Raw genomic sequence first — 23,608 nt, 5'->3', positions numbered from 1 at the left:
TGTGAGAAACTGAGTTTAAATGTATTTGGCTTAGCTGTATGTAAACTTCTGACTCTAACCATACATGTCCGTCTTTCCCTGCAGCCACTAAATCAATGGCTTATCTTTTTTTACAATCTTTGCCTTTCAAGTCCAACACAGAGATATACACACGGCCTTCCACCTTGCTACATAAAACATTGCTATAGAGGACAATTTGATAAATGAGCTTGGCCACTTGTTGAACAAATACAGTATCTAAGGCATGACACAGCAGCAGAGGCAGAACGAGGGAAACGTCTGCAACCCTGTTCCTTAAAATTAAACAGATTCAACTGTATAATATGTACGTTTATTAGCAACTTATTACATTTCATATATACTCTTTAGATAAATACTACATTGCAAAACAAAAATTGTTACTAAAATTGACCAATGAAAAATAATCTCTGACCCTGCCCTTTGTAAGAGGCATCTCCAGTTTGTCAGTGAGTAAAAGAGAAAGAGGGAGAGATCACTTATCCAGCATCAGTACCACACACAAGTGAAGGAGACAGGGGAGACACAGGGACTGAATTGCATAGCAGCTGAGACCTTTCCAATCTAAGACAGGAAAATAGAATAATCCTAAAGTGAGACCTCATTTATATTCGACTTAATATAAATGAGTAAGGCACTACTCAGTAATAGAACATTAATTCCTAACCTAAAATAAAAAAGTTAGACTTAATTAGACTTAATTAAATAAAAGTTAGACTTAATTAAAAACCTGAATGTTTCAATATAAATTAATATTCCCCCGAACAGACCTAAAAATGAAGCAATGCAATAAGCAATGTTTTCTTTGGAATAAAATCGTGACAAAACCCCTACCCCACAGTGCCTTCGGAAAGTATTCAGACCCCTTGACTTTTTCCAAATTTTGTTACGTTACAGCCTTATTCTAAAATGTATTCAATAAAACAAATTCCTCAGAAATCTACACAGAATACCCCATAATGACAAAGTGAAAACAGGTTTATACATTTTTGCTAATTTATTAAAAACAAAAATCAAATACCTTGTTTACATAAGTATTCAGACCCTTTGCTATGAGAATCAAAATTAAGCTCAGGTGAATGGTGTTTCCATTGATCATACTTGACATGTTTCTACAACTTGGAGTACACCTGTGTTAAATTCAATTGATTTGACATAATTTGGAAAGGCACACACCTGCCTATATAAGGTCCCACCATAGACGGTGCATGTCAGAGCAAAAACCAAGCCACGAGGTCGAAGGAATTGTCCGTAGAGCTCCGAGACAGGATTGTGTTGAGGCACAGATCTGGTGAAGGATACCAAAAATATTCTGCAGCATTGAAGGTCCCCAAGAAATCAAATTGTATTGTTCACATACACATATTTAGCAGATGTTATGGCAGGTGTAGCGAAAGTGCTTTCTAAACAGTTGCCTCCATCTTTCTTAAATGGAACCACCAAGACTCTTCCTACAGCTGGCTGCCCTGCCAAACGGAGCAATCGGGGGAGAAGGACCTTGGTCAGGGAGGTGACCAAGAACCCGATGGTCACTCCGACAGTGCTCTAGAGTTCCTCTGTGGAGATAGGAGTACCTTCCAGAAGGACAACCATCTCTGCAGCACTCCACCAAATCAGGCTTTTATGGAAGAGTGGCCAGATTGAAGCCACCACTCAGTAAAAGGCACATGACAGCCCGCTTGTAGTTTGCCTAAAGGCACCTAAAGACTCTCAGACTATGAGAAACAAGATTCTCTGGTCTGCTGAAACCAAGATTGAACTCTTTGGCCTGAATGCCAAGCATCACGTCTGGAAGACACCTGGCACCGTACCTACGGTGAAGCATGGTGGTGGCAGCATCACGCTGTGGGAATGTTTTTCAGCAGCAGGGACTGGGAGACTAGTCAGGATCAAGGCAAAGATGTACGGCGCAAAGTACAGAGAGATCCTTAATGAAACACTGTTCCAGAACACTCAGGACCTCAGACTGGGGCAAAGGTTCACCTTCCAAAAGGACAATGACCCTAAGCACACAGCCAAGACAATGCAGGATTGGCTTCGGGACAAGTCTCTGAATGTCCTTGAGTGGCCCCGCCAGAGCTCGGACTTGAACTTGATGGAACGTCTCTGGAGAGACCTAAAATAGCTGTGCAGCCATGCTCCCCATCCAACCTGACAGAGCTTGAGTGGATCTGCAACTCCCCAATACAGGTGTGCCAAGCTTGTAGCGTCACACCCAAGAAGACTCAAGGCTGTAATTGCTGCTGAAGGTGCTTCAACAAAGTACTGAGTAAAGGGTCTGAATACTTGCAATGTTTTATATTTTTAATAAATTAGCAAAATGTTCTAAAAAACTTTTTTTGCTTTGTCATTATGGGGTATTGTGTGTAGATTAAGGGGAAAAACAAATAAATTTTAGAATAAGGCTGTAATGTAACAAAATGTGGAAAAAGTAAAGTGGTCTGAATACTTTCCGAAGGCACTGTATGCTTAAACAAATAAAAATATATTTAAACACTTTTTTGGTTACTAAATGATTCCATATGTGTTATTTCATAGTTTTGATGTCTTCACTATTATTCTATAATAATAAAAATAAAGAAAAACCCTTGAATGAGTAGGTGTGTCCAAACCTTTGACTGGTACTGTATGTATAGTACCATAGGTATGTACAAAGATTGTGTGTGTGTATCTATCAAAAATCGAAACCATCAAAATATTTGCCTGAACTTTAAAATATTACATTTAGCTTTTTACACTAGTCTGTACTAGAAAATATAGACACAACGATCCCTTCCATAATGTGTATGAGAATGTATTTGTAATATTAAAAAACAAACATATTTCCATAATTTTCATCTGTGAACTGTTTCCTGCCCCCATGAACAAACTGATTTAACTTTCAACCCTTACTTTTCATAAAGTCCTGTAGATAATATTGTCGAGATAGGCACAATGCGCACAACTACAATACAACTCTTTGGGGCAAGACAAGGGAAAATGTGGACATGAGCTCGTCATACAATATACTATTTTGCTAGATATTACAGAGGTAAGTTTTAATAACAGTTCTTAACCCAAGCCAGTGATGACTGGAGATATCATCTGGTTCCATTTTTGCAGTCTAAAAAAAATGTTTCAGGCATGGGTGCTTGTGCTATGAAAGAGAGACTGGGGAATCAGAGCCTCAACGTTGCTACTAGTAGTGTTAATGCTGACAGGATGTGTCGTTGTAGAGATGGGTTGGAAATACAGTTTAGGATTTTTCTGGTCTTATGGCTGTTATCTGAAGTATTGCTGTTATCAACATTGCTTTTGTTGATAGAGGTTTAATAGTTGTTAATATCGTCATCAGAGATGTCTGTTTTTTTGCTGTAATTGGTATTATCTGTGTTTTGGATGTTGGTCTCATTGGTGTTGCCTGGATCTGAGGACTGCAGCTCAACCCGTATGCCATTGAGCTCCACCAGTCCATCATGCAGCTGGGTCGCCACCTCCCTGATCTTGGCTGCAAACTCTGACTTGGCTCCCTTCTTCAGCTCCTTGGAGTCCTTAGCCACAAAGTAGATGTCCATGCCCACAAAGAGGCCGGTGAGCACTCCGGTGGCCATGCTAGCAATCTGGACAGCTCTTGCAGCGGTGCTGCCCGCCACGTTGGCTATCTGCACCACACGCATCATCTCATTGGCGTTAATGAGGATGGCCTTCCCGGCCATGGCACCATCCTCGTAGATGTTGTTGAGGCCCGGGAAGTCGCGGTTGTACGCATGCTTCTTCATCTTCAGCAGGTCGAACCTGCGCAGACTCTCAATCCCCTGCTTGATGAACAGCATGCACTTGTTGATGTCGGTTATCTTCTCCTGGTAGTCCGTCACGATGGCCTCCACCTTCTTGCGGTCCATGGAGTTGTTGACCGTGTTGGAGATTCCGGCTCCAGCCGTGGTGAGGCCACCCGCCGTGGCCACGCCCAGCCCCACCGCCGTGACAATCAGAGAGGTTCCGAAGGTGACGGGGGCCAGGGCGAGGCCTACAATGGTACATACGCCTCCTACCGCGCTGGTGGAACCACCAGTGATTTGGGCGATCTTAGTCTTCTTGTTGAAACAGTCGAGGGCGTCTGCAATGTTGTTAAGGTCAATGACGTGCTGCCACAGGCTCTCTGCACGATCTGAGAACAGCTTGTTGAACACACGGATACCTTTCTGCACCTTCTCAGCTGTCACTGCAAACACCCTGGAAAACAAGTTCAGATGAATTAGTATTTTCCATGCTTACTTACTATAGTATGATTTACCAGCTTTATAACATGGCTGTTCTATACAGGTGCACGCACATAAGGTAACACCCAACATAAGGAATCACTTACTTGGCCTCCTCTTTCTCAGTCATGTCATGCTCTTGAGGCATGTCTTCCCACTCTGCAGCAAAAGAGAAAGGGCTTCATTTGGATCAAGTTTAAGGAATACCCCTACGCTAGTACTGTGTGTATGTGTGCATGTTTCGGACTCACGCTCCACTGTGCTCCACCACTCCATCAGGCCATCCATATTCTGCTGAGACACACATTTTCCTAAATCAGCTTCAGAAAATCATACTTTTCAATCAAAAATCTATTTAAAATCAATTGCACAACTCCATGGCAGTTAGAGGAAACCAAGAGTGAAAAGTAAATCTGTGGGTATTTAAGAGCACAGATTGATATTATTAACATTGTTTACAGAAACCAACCTGCTGCTCTGGCTCCGCTGGATTAATACGGAATACCTCCAATTGGTCGAATAATGATTTATTTCCACCTTTGTTCTGAGAGGGCAGGGGTGATAAATGACATGCTGTTATGTATACATTCTACACACTAAAGAAAAGTAGAACATTTCTTGGCAAACCAATGTTTTTGCTGCCAGTGTAGCAACCAAGATATAGAGACAATTAATCAGAGATCAGATTCACAGGCCAGAACTGAGAAAATATGTGGTCAGTTTCAGATTTCAAGTTGCGATTTTGGATTTCAGTTCCTTTCTCTGCTGTTTTGCAGAAGTTGAGCATCTAAAATCTTCCAGGGTTCAAAGAAACAGGAAGCAGGGGAACAAGTTTAGGCAAATAGCAATCTAATCAATTCACAATGCAAAGTAAGGGGCGAGGTGGTGTGGCTGGGTTTTTGGTAGGTAGAGATAAAGAGAACAGAAGATAATTTAAAAAAATAATAATCTTAGTTGGGAGTAGAGAATACCGTGTGGGAAAATCCTTCCAGTGACCAAGAAAAAAAAAAGAGCTAGTCATCTAATAGACCTCATGTGACAGCCATTTTGCAATCCTGGGCCACTTTACAGTCTGTTAACTGTGGCAGTCAAGCAATCGCATACACAAACAAAACCTCAGGAGTGACGGTTGTACAGTAGATATCCATTAAAACAGCACGGGTATCTGGCAGAACAGTGTTAGTAGGAGTGTCAGGGTGCAGAGCTACCTCTGTTGAGTCACTGACTGAAACTCCCTGCTGGGGTTCACGCTTCTTGGTTTTACCCTGAAACAGACAATAATCAAATATAACAACTTTTACACTAGAGGAATATAACAGTTATCCCACAACGGAACCATAATATGCATATTGTAAACCATAGTTAACACCTGGAGGAAGGGAACTACAATGTACACAATGGGAGATCAACAGATGTGTGTGCATGAAAATAGGAGGTTTGAACGTTACCTTGCCTCCAGCACCACGTGGCATGAAAGGATTGTGTCTCGTGGGTTCTCGCATCTTGGCCTAAGAACAATAGAATGCAAATCAATACATTAACGCAAAGGGCAAGTAAAGGGAAGTGTTAATTTGGTTCACCTAGTGGTTAGGATAGGCTAGTGGTTAGAGCGTTGGACTAGTAACCGAAAGGTTGCAAGTTCAAATCCCTGAGCTGACAAGGTACAAATCTGTCGTTCTGCCCCTGAACAAGGCAGTTAAACCCACTGTTCCTAGGCCGTCATTGAAAATAAGAATGTTCTTAACTGACTTGCCTAGTTAAATAAAAGGTCAAATAAAAAAAACATTAAAAAAAAAAACTCATAGTGTCTGTTAGAAACATGATGAGAAAATCTGGAAAACACCAGCATTTAATCATGGAATAATCTTAACTGAATTGAAGTGAAACCCTGATATTTGCATGAACACAGCAAGGATAGAGTACTGTGCCCATATTCCTAAAGCGTATCAGAGTATGAGTGCTTATCTAGGATCAGGACCCCACCTGTCAATATAATCATTACGGTCTAAAAGCCCAAACTAATCCTAGATCAGCGCTCCTACTCCGAGAAGCTTTGTGGATACAGGTCGAGGTCTAGGGGGATGTAGAATATAAGATGAAAACAAACTTACTGATGTGCTATCTGTAAGTTTAACCACGGCCTCTTCTTCATCCTTGTCCTCTCCCTCTTTTACCACCGGGAAGAGAGATTCACCCTCTTTAAGGCATTCATCATCACATTGGTCCTAGAAAATAAATTACAGATAAGGAGTGTGCATATGTTTGCGTGTGTGTGCGAGCGTATGTGCGAGCGTATGTGCATGCGCTTACCAGATTGTCTTTTTTTGTATTTTGCTGACCACGTCTGGCTGGTCTGTTTATCTCCTGGAAACATAAGACAAAATCCTCCTATATGAGCCACCATGACACAGGATAACTGATAGATACAGATAATTTAGATATGATTATAAATCCTGACCAGTCAATCATCCAAGCCTACCTCTTCTGTGGGTCTAGGAGGAACCACTGGAGTTTCAGCAGTTTTCCCTTTCCTCTCACTCTGCATCATATTACAGTTAGCCTGAAATAGTCAGAAGGACGAATATAGTCACCATCTGAATTGTGCATTAATTAAACAGAGATACCGGTACACTACATATACAGAGGGGTCAGAAATGATTGACATCCTTGATGAAGATGAGCAGTAATAACTGTATAAAATAAACAATTCAAATACTGAGCTATATTGTATGCTCCATTATATTTTATACTAAAACAATTGCTCAGAGGAAGACTTTGTTAACAAGTAATACTTGTTTTTTCTCAAAAAGGGTAGGGGTCAAAATTGACACCCCTAAATAATCTTAGAATTGAAGTGTCAAAAGTTTAGCACTTGGTCCTAGAATGCAATGACAACATCATGCTTGGATGCATTTGCAGTTTTAGTTGGGTTTCAGATTTAGTGCCCAATAGAAATTAATGGTATAAAATTATTAATGGTGCAAAATTATTCAGCCCCTTTACTTTCAGTGCAGCAAACTCTCTCCAGAAGTTCAGTGAGGATCTCTGAATGATCCAATGTTGACCTAAATGACTAATGATGATAAATACAATCCACCTGTGTGTAATCAAGTCTCCGTATAAATGCACCTGCACTGTGATAGTCTCAGAGGTCCGTTAAAAGCGCAGAGAGCATCATGAAGAACAAGTAACACACCAGGCAGGTCCGAGATACTGTTGTGAAGAAGTTTAAAGCCGGATTTGGATACAAAAAGATTTCCCAAGCTTTAAACATCCCAAGGAGCACTGTGCAAGCGATAATATTGAAATGGAAGGAGTATCAGACCACTGCAAATCTACCAAGACCTGGCCGTCCCTCTAAACTTTCAGCTCATACAAGGAGAAGACTGATCAGAGATGCAGCCAGGAGGCCCATGATCACTCTGGATGAACTGCAGAGATCTACAGCTGAGGTGGGAGACTCTGTCCATAGGACAACAATCAGTCGTATATTGCACAAATCTGGCCTTTATGGAAGAGTGGCAAGAAGAAAGACATTTCTTAAAGATATCCATAAAAAGTGTTGTTTAAAGTTTGCCACAAGCCACCTGGGAGACACACCAAACATGTGGAAGAAGGTGCTCTGGTCAGATGAAACCAAAATTGAACTTTTTGGCAACAATGCAAAACGTTATGTTTGGCGTAAAAGCAACACAGCTCATCACACTGAACACACCATCCCCACTGTCAAACATGGTGGTGGCAGCATCATGGTTTGGGCCTGCTTTTCTTCAGCAGGGACAGGGAAGATGGTTAAAATTGATGGGAAGATGAATGGAGCCAAATACAAGACCATTCTGGAAGAAAACCTGATGGAGTCTGCAAAAGACCTGAGACTGGGACGGAGATTTGTCTTTCAACAAGACAATGATCCAAAACATAAAGCAAAATCTACAATGGAATGGTTCAAAAATAAACATATCCAGGTGTTAGAATGGCCAAGTCAAAGTCCAGACCTGAATCCAATCGAGAATCTGTGGAAAGAACTGAAAACTGCTGTTCACAAATGCTCTCCATCCAACCTCACTGAGCTCGAGCTGTTTTGCAAGGAGGAATGGGAAAAAATTTCAGTCTCTCGATGTGCAAAACTGATAGAGACATACCCCAAGCGACTTACAGCTGTAACCGCAGCAAAAGGTGGCGCTACAAAGTATTAACTTAAGGGGGCTGAATCATTTTGCACGCCCAATTTTTCAGTTTTTGATTTGTTAAAAAAAAGTTTGAAATATCCAATAAATGTCGTTCCACTTCATGATTGTGTCCCACTTGTTGTTGATTCTTCACAAAAAAAGACAGTTTTATATCTTTATGTTTGAAGCCTGAAATGTGGCAAAAGGTCGCAAAGTTCAAGGGGGCCGAATACTTTCGCAAGGCACTGTAGTTGAATGTGCTGACAACAAAATTACACAAAAATTATCAATGGAAATCAAATTTATCAACCCATGGAGGTCTGGATTTGGAGTCACACTCAAAATTAAAGTGGAAAACCACACTACAGGCTGATCCAACTTTGATGTAATGTCCTTAATACAAGTCAAAATGAGGCTCAGTAGTGTGTGTGGCCTCCACGTGCCTGTATGACCTCCCTACAATGCCTGGGCATGCTCCTGATGAGGTGGCGGATAGTCTCCTGAGGGATCTCCTCCCAGACCTGGACTAAAGCATCCGCCAACTCCTGGACAGTCTGTGGTGCAACGTGGCGTTGGTGGATGGAGCGAGACATGATGTCCCAGATGTGCTCAATTGGATTCAGGTCTGGGGAACGGGCGGACCAGTCCATAGCATCAATGCCTTCTTCTTGCAGGAACTGCTGACACACTCTAGCCACATGAGGTCTAGCATTGTCTTGCATTAGGAGGAACCCAGGGCCAACCGCACCAGCATATGGTCTCACAAGGGGTCTGAGGATCTCATCTCGGTACCTAATGGCAGTCAGGCTACCTCTGGCGAGCACATGGAGGGCTGTGCGGCCCCCCAAAGAAATGCCACCCCACACCATGACTGACCCACCGCCAAACCGGTCATGCTGGAGGATGTTGCAGGCAGCAGAACGTTCTCCAGGGCGTCTCCAGACTCTGTCACATCTGTCACATGTGCTCAGTGTGAACCTGCTTTCATTTGTGAAGAGCACAGGGCGCCAGTGGCGAATTTGCCAATATTGGTGTTCTCTGGCAAATGCCAAACGTCCTGCACGGTGTTGGGCTGTAAGCACAACCCCCACCTGTGGACGTCGGGCCCTCATACCACCCTCATGGAGTCTGTTTCTGACCATTTGAGCAGACACATGCACATTTGTGGCCTGCTGGAGGTCATTTTGCAGGGCTCTGGCAGTGCTCCTCCTTGCACAAAGGCGGAGGTAGCGGTCCTGCTGCTGGGTTGTTGCACTCCTACGGCCTCCTCCACGTCTCCTGATGTACTGGCCTGTCTCCTGGTAGCGCCTTCATATTCTGGACACTACGGTGACAAACACAGCAAACTTTCTTGCCACAGCTCGCATTGATGTGCCATCCTGGATGAGCTGCACTACCTGAGCCACTTGTGTGGGTTGTAGACTCCGTCTCATGAAACCACTAGAGTGAAAGCACCGCCAGCATTCAAAAGTGACCAAAACATCAGCCAGGAAGAATAGTAACTGAGAAGTGGTCTGTGGTCACCACCTGCAGAAGCACTCCTTTATTGGGGGTGTCTTGCTAATTGCCTATAATTTCCACCTGTTGTCTATTCCATTTGCACAACAGCATGTGAAATGTATTGTTCACAGAAGTGTGATTGACTTGGAGTTACATTGTATTGTTTAAGTGTTCCCTTTATTTTTTTGAGCAGTGTATATACATACACATACGTACAGTGGGGCAAAAAAGTATTTAGTCAGCCACCAATTGTGCAAGTTCTCCCACTTAAAAAGATGAGGCCTGTAATTTTCATCATAGGTACACTTCAACTATGACAGACAAAATGAGAAGAAGAAAAAAATCCAGAAAATCACATTGTAGGATTTTTAATGAATTTATTTGCAAATTATGGTGGAAAATAAGTATTTGGTCAATAACAAAAGTTTCTCAATACTTTGTTATATACCCTTTGTTGGCAATGACAGAGGTCAAACGTTTACTGTAAGTCTTCACAAGGTTTTCACACACTGTTGCTGGTATTTTGGCCCATTCCTCCATGCAGATCTCCTCTAGAGCAGTGATGTTTTGGGGCTGTTGCTGGGCAACACAGACTTTCAACTCCCTCCAAAAATGGTCTATGGGGTTGAGAGCTGGAGACTGGCTAGGCCACTCCAGGACCTTGAAATGGAAAGAGGTTCACTCAAAATCTCACGATACATGGCCCCATTCATTCTTTCCTTTACACGGATCAGTCGTCCTTGTCCCTTTGCAGAAAAACAGCCCAAAGCATGATGTTTCCACCCCCATGCCTCTTAGTAGGTATGGTGTTCTTTGGATGCAACTCAGCATTCTTTGTCCTCCAAACACGACGAGTTGAGTTTCTACCAAAAAGTTATATTTTGGTTTGATCTGACCAGATGACATTCTCCCAATCTTCTTCTGGATCATCCAAATGCTCTCTAGCAAACTTAAGACGGGCCTGGACATGTACTGGCTTAAGCAGGGGACACGTCTGGCACTGCTGGATTTGAGTCCCTGGCGGCGTAGTGAATTACTGATGATAGGCTTTGTTACTATGGTCCCAGCTCTCTGCAGGTCATTCACAAGGTCCCCCCGTGTGGTTCTGGGATTTTTGCTCACCGTTCTTGTGATCATTTTGACCCCACGGGTGAGATCTTGTGTGGAGCCCCAGATCGAGGGAGATTATCAGTGGTCTTGTATGTCTTCCATTTCCTAATAATTCTTCCCACAGTTGATTTCTTCAAACCAAGCTGCTTACCTATTGCAGATGCAGTCTTCCCAGCCTGGTGCAGGTCTACAATTTTGTTTCTGGTGTCCTTTGAGAGCTCTTTGGTCTTGGCCATAGTGGAGTTTGGAGTGTGACTGTTTGAGGTTGTGGACAGGTGTCTTTTATACTGATAACAAGTTCAAACAGGTGCCATTAATACAGGTAACGAGTGGAGGACAGAGGAGCCTCTTAAAGAAGAAGTTACAGGTCTGTGAGAAACAGAAATCTTGCTTGTTTGTAGGTGACCAAATACTTATTTTCCACCAAAATTTGCTAATAAATTCATTAAAAAATCCTACAATGTGATTTTTCTGGATTTTTTTGTCTCTCATAGTTGAAGTGTACCTATGATGAAAATTACAGGCCTCTCTCATCGTTTTAAGTGGGAGAACTTGCACAATTGGTGGCTGACTAAATACTTTTTTTGCCCCACTGTATGTACATATACACACACCAAAAAAAGAAATGTTCCTTTTTCAGGACAAGGTCTTTCAAAGATACTTCGTAAAAATCCAAATAACTTCACAGATCTTCATTGTAAAGGGTTTAAGCACTGTTTCCTATGCTTGAACCATAAACATGAACATGCACCTGTGGAACAGTCGTTAAGACACTAACAGTTTACAGACAGTAGGCAATTAAAGTCACAGTTATGAAAACTTATGACACTAAAAGAGGCTCATCCTGAGATGACCCTCTAGCATGACAATGCCACCAGCCATACTGCTCGCTCTGTGTATGATTTCCTGCAAGATAGGAATGTCAGTGTTCTGCCATGGCCAGCGAAAAGTCCGGATCTCAATCCCATTGCGCACGTCTGGGACCTGATGGATCGGAGGGTGAAGGCTAGGGCCCTTCACCCCAGAAATGTCCGGGAACTTGCAGGTGCCTTGGTGGAAGAGTGGGGAAACATCTCACGGCAAGAACTGGCAAATCTGGTGTAGTCCATGAGGAGGAGATGCACTGCAGTACTTAATGCAGCTGGTGGCCACACCAGATACTGACTTAATTTGATTTTGACCACCCCTTTGCTCAGGGACACATTATTCCATTTCTGTTAGTTACATGTCTGTGGAACTTGTTCAGTTTGTGTCTCAGTTGTTGAATCTTATGTTCAAACAAATATTTATACATGTTAAGTTTGCTGAAAATAAAACAGTTGACAGTGAGAGTTTTTTTTTTTTGCTGATATACACACACACACACACACACACACACACACACACACACACACACACAAAGGTTGGAGTCATTAAAACTCATTTTTCAACCACTCCAAACATCTCTTGTTGACAAACAATAGTTTTGGCAAGTCAGTTAGGACATCTACTTTGTGCATGACAAGTCATTTTTCCAAAAATTGTTTACAGACAGATTATTTCACTGTATCAATTCCAGTGGGTCAGAAGTTTACATACACTAAGTTGACTGTGCCTTTAAACAGCTTGGACAATTTCAGAAAATGAGGTCATGGCTTTAGAAGCTTCTGATGGGCTAATTCACATCATTTGAGTCAATTGGAGGTGTACCTGTGGATGTATTTCAAGGCCTACCTTCAAACTCAGTGCCTCTTTGCTTGACATCATGGGAAAATCTAAAGAAATCAGCCAAGACCTCAGAAATAATTGTAGACCTCCACAAGTCTGGTTCATCCTTAGGAGCAATTTCCAAACACCTGAAGGTACCACGTTCATCTGTACAAAAAATAGTACGCAAGTATAAACACCATGGGAACACACAGCTGTCATACCACTCAGGAAGGAGACGCGTTTTGTCTCCTAGATATGAACGTAATTTGGTGCGAAAAGTGCAAATCAATCCCAGAACAGCAAAGGACCTTGTGAAGATGCTGAAAGTAACAGGTACAGATGTATCTATATCCACAGTCAAACGAGTACTATGTTGACATAACCTGAAAGGCCACTCAGCAAAGAAAATCCACTACTTCAAATCCGCCATAAAAAAGCCAGACTACGGTTTGCAACTGGACATGGAGACAAAGATTGTACTTTTTTGAGAAATGTCCTCTGGTCTGATGAAACAAAAATAGAACTGTTTGGTCATAATGACCATCGTTATGTTTGGAGGGAAAAGGGGGAGGCTTGCAAGCCAAAGAATACCATCCCAACCGTGAAGCACGGGGGTGGCAGCATCATGTTGTGGTGGTCCTTTTGCTGCAGTAGGGACTGGTGCACTTCACAAAATAGATGGCATCATGAGGCAGGAAAATTATGTTGATATATTGAAGCAACATCAAGACTTCAGTCAGGAAGTTAAAGCTTGGTCGCAAATGGGTCTTCCAAATGGACAACGACCCCAAGCATACTTCCAAAGTTGTGGAAAAACGGCTTTAGGACAACAAAGTTAAGGTATTGGAGTGACCATCACAAAGCCCTGACTCCAATCCTATAGAACATTTGTGCGCAGAACTGAAAAAGCATGTGCGAGCAAGGAGGCTTACAAACCTGACTCAGTTACACCAGCTCTGTCAGGAGGAACTTATTGTGGGAAGCTTGTGGAAGCCTACACCGAAACATTTGACCCAAGTTAAACAATTGAAAGGCAATGCTATCAAATACTAATTGAGTGTATGTAAACTTCTGACCCACTGGGAATGTGAATAAATAAATAAAAGCTTAAATAAATCTCAACTATTATTCTGACATTTCACATTCTTAAAATAAAGTGATCCTAACTGACCTAGGAGTGTGCAAAGCTGTCATCAACGCAAAGGGTGGCTACTTTGAAGAATCTCAAATATAAAATGTAGATTTGTTTAACACTTGTTTACTACATGATTCCATATGTATTATTTCATAGTTTGATGTCTTCACTATTATTCTACAATATAGAAAATAGTAAAAACAAAGAAAAACCATTGACTGGTACTGTACATATTCAGACTCTTTGCCTATGAGACTCGAACTTGAGCTCAGGTGCATCCTGTTCCCATTGATCATGCTTCATGTTTCTACAACTTGGTGTCCACCTGTGGTAAATTTAATTGATTGGACATCATTTGGAAAGGCACACACCTGTCTAAATAAAAAGTCCCACCATTGACAGTTCATGTCAGCGCAAAAACCAAGCCATGAGGTCGAAGGAATTGTCTGTAGAGCTCAGAGAGAGGATATTGTCGAAGCACAGATCTGGGGAAGGGTATCAAAAAATGTCTACAGCATTGAAGGTCACCAAAAACACAGTTTCCGCCATCTTTCTTAAATGGAAGAAGTTTGGAACCACAGAAACTCTACCTAGAGTTGGCTACCTGGTCAAACTGAGCAATCGGGGGAGAAGAGCCTTGGTCAGAGAGGTGACCAAGAACTCAATGGTCACTGACAGAGTTCCTCTGTGGAGACGGGAGAACCTTTCAGAAGGACAACCATCCCTGCAGCACTCCACCTTTCAGGCCTTTATGGTAGTGGCCAGACGGAAGCCACTCCTCAGTAAAAGGCACATGACAGCCCGCTTGGAGTTTGACTACCCTTAGAAGTAGGCCTGTAGGCTACCTGGCCTGCTCGCAAATGTAGGAATAGGAATGTGCCCATTTGGGGATCTGATAGTATTTCTGATTGGCTGTAGAGCTTCTCAAAGTAATGTTTTCTTCACCTAAATAGCAAGCAAACAAAGTATGTTTTTACATCCATTGAGAATGACAATAGTTCAATGTATTTTTAAAATCTTTCCAGCTCTTTCCCTTTCGATAACCACTCAGCGTGAAAGGAAAAAATGTCATGCTCCGATCCAGTGGAAACGTCATCAAACAGACCTATCTGATAACTTCTTGACTTAGACAAATAGGTTCCAGTTCTCATTTTTGGTGCTGGTACTGTTTAAGTACAGGAGCTCCACAATACTTTTGAGATAATATTCTATAAGAGGAACAGAAGCTCAAGCAGTAGAGCATTTGAGGTGTCGGTACTCAGCTCTATTGAGCTCCTGCCCAAGTCAAGCACTGCTTCATATCCCTTGCGTAAATAGCCTACAGCTGTGTTTGTCCTGAGCTCACTGGCACAGAAACTGAGCGCCCAGAATATTTTATACAATGTTGCAAGTTCGTTAGGCAAGCATTGGGCCAGACCAAACTTAATACAATGTTTCAAGTTGGTTGCAGACAGGCCATGCGTAGCCAATGTGATTTATAGGTTATTTATTTTTTAAATCAGAATATTTTCTACTTGCAGGCTGCAATGTTTTTATTTGTTGTCTTTATCTAGGCACGATTTTTTACATAGTTGGCAATGGCAATAGGAGTCACTTTAGGTTTTTATCATTTTTATTCAAATTTGGATAGAATTTTGATTAATCACATGACAATGACTGAGATATGAAGACGTTATTATAAAACAAAACTGTTCCACAAAAATGTGCTTATGAAAACCACAACTGGCACACAGATAGGTAGAAATAGTAAGATAAATTGGCATGCTACATGAGAAAGGTTGCCGACTCCTCATTTAGCCTATTACCGGCAACTTCAGGAGAGTAATGGCAGAATCTGCAAAAGCCAGCAGGAGAGGGATGACAATGGTTTGGTCAAATGTATGTTTTTCTTCAGCTTATCTAGCTAGATGTCTGGCTCCCGAGTCATTTGTGTTTTATTTCATTTAAAAAGCATTAGACAAGCTCAATGCATATAGTTGATTTTATTAAAACACATAGTGTCTATATAGGTGAAAATACTCATAAAAATTTAAAAAATTGGCGAATCGAACAGATGACTTTCAGGCGACTAAGTATTTATTTTTTGGTCCGGGACAGCCCTAATGTGGATGCTTCAATGATTATGGATAATCCTGAATGAATCGTGAATAATTATTAGGGAATAGTTACAAGAGGATCAAAGATCATACCCCCAAGACATGCTAACATCCCCATGTTAATGGTGAGAGGTTAGCAAGTCTTGGAAGTATGATCTTTGACCCTCAAATTAAATTCAGACCCCACTATAGATAACACACATCCAAAAATGAACATGACTGGTGTAAACCATACCTGATTGTCGTTCGTCTCTCTCTTCTTCAGTCTGTCATGTAAGGCTGTATCCTTCAGCTCCTGTGGAGAGGTGACAGACAACCTCAGTAGAGATATATAAAACATTTGACATACAGTAAGGAGGAGCAGTTTGCCTACCTCTTCAGTGGGTCTGGGAGGAACTGCCGGCTGTGTTTCAGTTCTCTCCTTCCTCTCTCTCTGGATCAGATTGCTTTTGACCTGACAAGGACACCCACAGTCAATCACTGTTCTGTTCCTGTGACTTTGTAGGAGTTAGAGAAGCAAAGGCTGGTGGGAACTTTAGGAAAAGGTGGAGACAAGGAAGAGAGGGGACTTTCGAAAGAGAGAAGCAACTTTGATTGTGTGTATGGTCTTGATCTTCTATCCTTCCCACAAGGATAGTAAAACAAAGAACATTTCCAATGTCCCCACAATCACAAAGGCTATTTTCAGTTATGTTTAGAATTATGGTTAGTGGTTAGGTTTAGGGTAAATAAGATTTAGAATGGAAATCAATTTTAAGTCTCCGCTAGGATAGTAGAACAAGTGTGTGTGGTATAAATGTAACTAACTCACAGTTTTTTGCTTTTCCTCTTCCTGCCTTTCCTTGTCCCTGAGTAACTTTGCATCTTCATTGTCCTTCTGAACAAGGAAAGACATTGTTATTTTAAAGGGATCATCCTTCTCACCATATTGATTAACATCTCTGCAGCATCACCACTTGCACTGAACTCAAAACCACCAACACAAACCGGCACTATCACGACGTTGAAAACATCACGCCATCATAATCCTAACGAACATTTCACAAAAATCATAATCATTGATACAAGCACCACCACCAACAGTTAAATTCATTGTAATATTTACTGTAGTTAAAGAGCAGAATGGATTCATTTTTGATATGGCTCCATTGGTAATTCTGACAGAAATAACATGCAATACGACTTGAATTACATAATGAAACAGGAACAGTAACAGATGAACAGGGCCTTGCATAGGAATGTCTGTGGCTGGGAAGCTTTTCTGTGGTGGCAGGTGGCTCTTCAACATCTGATCCTGGTTCCTTATATACAGTGCCTTCAGAAAGTACTCATAACCCTTGACTTTGACCACATTTTGTTGTGTTACAGCCTGAATTCAAAATGGATTAAAATAAATATGTTTTTATATACACACACAAAAACGCATCATGACAAAGTGAAAACATGTTTTTAGAAATGTTAGCTAGTTTATTGAAAATGAAAAAGAAATATAATTGACATAAGTATTCACACCCCTGAGTAAATACATGTTAGAGTCACCTTTGGCAGTGATTACAGCTGTGAATCTTTCTGGGTAAGTCTCTAAGAGCCTTGCACACCTGGATTGTACAATATTTGCCCGTTATTCTTTTCAAAGTTCTTCAAGTTCTGTTAAATTGGTTGATTATTGCTAGACAATCATTTAAGTCTTGCCATAGTTTTTCAAGCAGATTTATGTCAAAACTAACTCTGCCACTCAAACATTCACTGTCTTCTTGGTAAGCAACTCCACTGTAGATTTGGCCTTGTGTTTTAGGTTATTATCCTGCTGAAAAGTAAATGTATCTCCCAGTGTCTGGTGGAAAGCAGACAACCAGGTTTCCTCTAGGATTTTGCTTAGCTCCATTCCATTTCTTTGTTTATCCTGAAAAACTCCCCTGCCCTTAACAATTACAAGCATACCAGTAACATGATGCAGCCACCATTATGCTTGAAAATATGGAGAGCGGTACTCAGTAATGTATTGTATTTAATTTGCCCCAAACATAAGACTTTGTATTCAGGACAGAAAGTTAGTTGACACATTTTTGTGACCACCAGATGCATATCTGTATCCCCAGTCATGTGAAATCTATGGATTAGGGCCTAATTTATTTATTTAAATTGACTAATTTCCTTATATAAACTGTAACTCAGTAAAATCATAAAAATTGTTGCATGTTGCATTTATATTTTGTTCAGTATGTTTGTTCTCGGGCTGTAGATGTTGCCACCATATTCAGCTCAAACTATCAGTCTCAAGCATCGTTATAAATGTAATTACTCTATCTTCATAGTTCAAACTGTCATATGATAGTGAAAGAAAATATGCACAACCTATGGAAAAACCACATGAATTTCATGCGAAATCATTGATTTTCTACAAGTGAAATCTATTTTTTTCTGGAGGGATCTTATTAGTGTAATCTCATTGGCTAGTACAACAGCTATGATGTCTTACTTTGGGAGTTGATTTAAAAGGATTCAGCTTGTTCATGGCTCCAACCAGTTTGTTCTGACAGATAAAGACATAAAAAAGAAATTAAAAGCTGCTTATTATTTGCTGGGGGTGTTATATGAAGCGATCCAAATGCAACCTAGTTGCATGCAAAACAAATTGGAGGCAAGTTACATTGTGTAACACCAGCCTCACCTTTGAGGTCTTGTCTGAGAGACTGTCACTGCTGGCTGACAGATCACTGTGTAGATAGGTTATCCTGAAACAAAGAAAGGGACACATGTTTTACAGTTAAGTACATTCTGAGTTGAGATTCCATATTGATGAATAAAGAGTACAGCAACAAATTAGACCAAAATGCTTACCGATTTGGTTTTAGAGTGTTTTTCAGAAGAGGTGAGATTCTCCTTTGATCCTGATGTGTTTTCAGCCTTCTACTTTTCCTGCAATTAAAGATGCCATCAATATCATTAAAAAAAAATTATAAATATTGAGGGGGGGGATATAACATAACAGCACTGCCCTCTTTCTACACTAGGCTGCTCATTGTGGATTAATTCAGAGGATTTAGAAAAATACACAGAATGATTGGTCAATGGTTATGGTTCTTGTATTAAAGAAAACCTATTGTAGCGAATTTGGGGGCAGCCCAAACCGGGTCTCGAGCCCAGATCCGACAATTGTCAAGCCAACACCTTAACCGTTATGCCAAGAGGTCTTGACGAGATTGCTAGGTGTTGGGTTGGTCACTACATTATACTCTCTTCCTTTGGGAAAGAATGTCGCCGCGTTTCAATACTATACCAAGTCCCTCGTGTGCACGCCTCTCCGATGGCCTAACGGGCACCCTCCCACTTCCGACACCAGTGTAGTGAATTCGCAGGGTAGCCCCGACCAGGACTCGAACCCAGGTCCAGCAACAATGAACCCCTTGAAGAGGTCGCTAGGTGTTGGGTTGTTCGTATCAATATGTAGGCCACTCAGTTTCACCATAATTGAACTCTCTCTCTCAAAAAAAAAAACTTGCCCACGGTTGGCTCAGTGTGAACTACAATTCCGACGCTAAGTTTCATTTGTTTAGAAAAACGCGTTAATCATAGCTTGCAAAGCAGTTTTCGAAACATATGATGATATGCCCCTTATCTTTCACATTCATAACAGTGAGAAAAAATCTTTAAAATAAAAATACACACTTACTGTAGCAGTTTTGCACAGATCCATATGCTCTGTGTGCCTCCAGTTGATCAACTACACTCCCTCCCCACTTACAGTGCATTCAGAAAGTATTCAGACCCCTTGACATTATCCACATTTTGTTACAGCCTTATTTTTAAATTATTTAAATTGTTTTCCTCAATCTACACACACTACCCCATTAACGACAAAGCGAAAAACGTTTTTAAAATTGTTTTGCAAATGTATTAAAAATAAACAGAAATACCTTAAGTATTCAGACCCTTTGCTATGAGACTCGAAATTGAGCTCCGGTGCATCTGGTTTCAATTGATTATGCTTGAAATGTTTGGAGTCCACCTGGGGTAAATTCAATTGATCAGACATGATTTGGAAAGGAACACACCTGTCTATATAAAAGGTCCCACAATTGACAGTGCATGTCAGAGAAAAAAACCAAGCCATGAGGCTGAAGGAATTGTTCGTAGAGCTCCGAGACAGGATTGTGTTGAAGCACAAATCTGTCGAAAGGTATCAAAAGAAATCTGCAGCATTGAAAGTCCCCACAGTGGCCTCCATCATTATTAAATGGAAGTCTTGGAATCACCAAGACTCTTCCTAGAGCTAGCCGCCGGCCAAACTGAGCAATCGGGGGAGTAGGGCCTTGATCAGGGAGGTGACCAAGAACCCGATGGTCACTCTGACAGAGTTCCAGAATTCCTCTGTGGAGATGTGAGAATTTTCCAGAAGGACAATCATCTCTGCAGCACCAATCAGCCATCTATGTTAGTGGTCAGATGGAAGCCACTCCTCAGTAAAAAAAAAGGCACATGACTGCCCACTTGGAGTTTGCCAAAAGGCACCTAAAGGACTCTCAGACCATGAGAAACAAGATTATCAGGTCTGATGAAATCAAGATTGAACTCTTTGGCCTGAATGCCAAGCGTCACATCTGGAGGAAACCTGGCACCATCCCTACAGTGTAGCATGGTAGTGGCAGCATCATGCTGTGGGGATGTTTTTCAGGGGCAGGGACTGGGAGACTAGTCAGGATCAAGGGGAAGATGAACAGATTAAAGTTTTTTTTTTAAATAAAAAAAATTAAAAGACTACTCCAGAGCGCTTAGGACCTCGGACTGGGGCAAAGGTTCACCTTCCATCAGGAGAACAACTTTAAGGAAACAGCCAAGAGAATGCAGGAGTGGCTTCGGGACATGTCTTGGAATGTCCTTGAGAGGCCCAGCCAGAGCCCGGACTTGAACCTGATCGAACATGTCTGGAGTGACCTGAAAATAGCTGTGCAGCGACAGTACCCATCCAAGCTGATACAGATTGAGAGGATCTGCAGAGAAGAATGGGAAGCTCCCCAAATACAGGTGTGCCAAGCTTGTAGCGTCATACCCAGGAAGAATCGAGGCTGTAATCGCTGCCAAAGATGCTTCAACAAAGTACTGAGTAAATGGTCTGAATACCTATGTAAATGTGATTTCAGTTTTTTATACGTTTTCTAGAAACCAATTTTTTCTTTGTCATTATGGGGTATTGTGTGTAGATTGATGATAAATAAAAACTTTAATCCATTTTAGAATAAGGCAAGGGGTCTGAATGCTTACACACAGATGTTCCGAGCACGCTAGATGGCTGCCTCGGTTTTCCGTTAACACGCGTAGCAACATGGAGATATGTCTGTGCGGAAACCCTAAATGATGTCGTAAAATACCCTGATATGAAAAATACATTATACGGTTTCCAAAACCGTACCGTAATTTGCGTTACCTTTTAGAGAAGGCCTCGGGTCTCTTAAGAAGACCCACGATAAGTAGATGATTAAACTCAAACGATTTAGGATGGAGTTGAAAAGCAACTACTGAAGCTCTGACATAACAATTTTGTTTTTAAAAAGAAACAACTGGTTTCAGCACCCATAGAATAGCCCCCAATGACGGAAGACAGAGTGGACTACCTGTGCTAATTAGCTATCTGCGTCTCTGAACACCTGTGTGTAAACGGAAGACTGTCGACACTGAAAAATACTGACGGCTGCAAAAAAAATTAAACAATGTATTTTTTTGTGTAGTGTAGCTGTACCTGCCATGATTATTATAATTTGTAAAATGTTATTTTGTTTTAGTACAAGGAAAATTGTAAACCCATGTGGGCTGGGCACTGGTAGGTGTATGACGCTTAATAAAATCATATAAATAAACCGTGTGTATTTTGCGTTTGTGAAATGGTTTTAAATGTGCTAGGAAAGTCGAGGGATTTATGTTCATAGAACCGTAAGGCAATTGAGAATCGATTCATGTTTAGATTGAGTATTTAGCGGGTTTGTCTTCCAGAGGCATTTCGTCTATAAACGGGACATTTAATGTCCTTTGATGATACGGAGTAACTTTAGGCTTCTTTAGTGCATTATTGGGCTATGATGGGCTAACTATGACTTCTCCCTCACACTCCAAATCCACAATGGCATCGCCCTTTCCGATCCTGTCAAAACAAATGTTAACTATCTCTATTATACAGGAGCAATTTATGGTAAGTTTAAAAATGGACACCACAGATCAAAACATCACTTAAACGTATAATCAAAACCGTTTCAACATGATTCGACGCTTACCATTACAACTGCCTACTGGTTGTTTATCTGTGATCTTCAAGCAATATACGCGTTGAAAGCCTTTTTCGATCATAAAAGAAGTTGCTGTGGTTGCTGAAATGTAGGCTGTGCTGAATAGTTGTTCTTCGGTTTATTAAACTAGCAGTTGGCTTGATTCTTTACCAGTTGTTGAACTTTTCTTTTTAGGCTGTAACACTAGCTAAAGTGTGTTACGTCACATATGTAATAATAACTATGTTCGCTTCCATTACTTCTTCTTTAAGGTTTATTGGCAGAGTACACCCAAAAATGTGTATTGCTGCCACCTAATGTGCGGGATGAAAACAAAAAGATCCCAAAAATGGGAACATTCTTGGGTTGGGGGAAATATCCATACAAACTACCAACAAAAACACACAAAAAATGGGGGACATCTTCCATTGCCAATACCCCTTGGATATCTTCCGCTGTGAACTCCTGAAGTACTAGATACTTTTCAGCTGCAGCCACAATGATGTCCAACTTCTTCGTAATTTGTGCCATACAGTAAAGAACAGTTGCAATGAATGCTCCAAAATCCACCTTTTTAACCCACAGCGTATCCGTTTCTCTTGTTTGACACAAAAGCGACCTTGTCTACAGTCCATACAGGTTGTTTTCTCCCCCTCTGCTCTCCTACTAGCCAGTTTCCCTCAGGGGAATCCCTGTCGCAACCGGATGCAGTTTGATTGCCATTTTAAATGGAGGTCCAATTCACCAACGTTACCCCCTTGGCCCTCAATTTAGCTCGAGGGAGCAGGTAAAGAACTTTGATCACTTGTGGGGTTGATCTGACACACTTTTTTTTTCTTTTTTTTGTGTAATTTTTATTAATAACAAATCAATACATAAAGCACATGAGGGAACACAAGCATACATAGATTACAGACAATAGACAATCAAGCTAGGGGGTACAATATCACATTACAATTACACAAGGACCTTAAGGGGCATGCATATACTTACAAATCTAACAGCTTTTTTGTTAGTAGAGCATTTAACCGTCTTAAAATACAGTTCAATTTCTTTTTGTAGGCTACGAAAATGTGGTTTTCTGTTTGTAAATTTACATTTGTGTATATGAAATTTGGCCAAAAGAATAATGAAATTAATTACATAAAAATGATTCCGCTTATTTCTATTGTATGTAAAGAATCCAAACAGTACATCTCTCCAGAATAGTGTAAAATCTTCATAAATGTGTTCAATTATAAACCTACTGATGTCTTGCCACAGTTTTCTTACATGCATACAATGCCAAAAAAGATGCAAAACTGTTTCTGGGTGGTCATTACAAAAGGAGCAATTTGAGTTGATGTTTTCCTTAAACTTCTTCATATAGTGGTTGGCAGGATAATATTTATGAATA

General features: G+C 41.1%; 1 protein-coding gene across 6 annotated transcripts; it reads right to left on the bottom strand.

The window, feature by feature from the left end:
- Positions 1-315: 315 nt before the first annotated feature.
- Positions 316-22,915, bottom strand: LOC110530582 (apolipoprotein L6). 6 transcript variants are annotated; one of them, XM_090182624.1, is made up of 16 exons: positions 22,222-22,915; positions 18,797-18,874; positions 18,627-18,690; positions 18,435-18,488; positions 16,767-16,832; positions 16,329-16,409; positions 16,191-16,250; positions 6,736-6,816; positions 6,567-6,620; positions 6,368-6,481; positions 5,705-5,764; positions 5,465-5,521; positions 4,726-4,800; positions 4,508-4,547; positions 4,364-4,415; positions 316-4,230 (listed from the first exon to the last, which is right to left on the bottom strand). In XM_090182624.1, exons 4-16 carry the CDS (start codon positions 18,468-18,470, stop codon positions 3,327-3,329), a joined length of 1,680 nt encoding a protein of 559 aa, XP_090038750.1. In that variant the 5' UTR covers positions 18,471-18,488; positions 18,627-18,690; positions 18,797-18,874; positions 22,222-22,915; the 3' UTR covers positions 316-3,326. The 6 variants fall into 6 exon arrangements, with proteins under 6 accessions (XP_090038750.1, XP_021469448.3, XP_036842115.2 ...); XM_021613773.3 differs by having other exon boundaries at positions 4,508-4,550; positions 22,222-22,876; XM_036986220.2 differs by having other exon boundaries at positions 4,508-4,550; positions 16,767-16,829; positions 22,222-22,507.
- Between the last annotated feature and the right edge of the window lie 693 nt (positions 22,916-23,608).

Source organism: Oncorhynchus mykiss, chromosome 8 (assembly GCF_057628025.1).
Source record: "Oncorhynchus mykiss isolate SJ-2025 chromosome 8, ASM5762802v1, whole genome shotgun sequence".
Classification (NCBI taxonomy): domain Eukaryota; kingdom Metazoa; phylum Chordata; class Actinopteri; order Salmoniformes; family Salmonidae; genus Oncorhynchus; species Oncorhynchus mykiss.
This window is presented reverse-complemented; position numbering and strand designations above follow the sequence as displayed.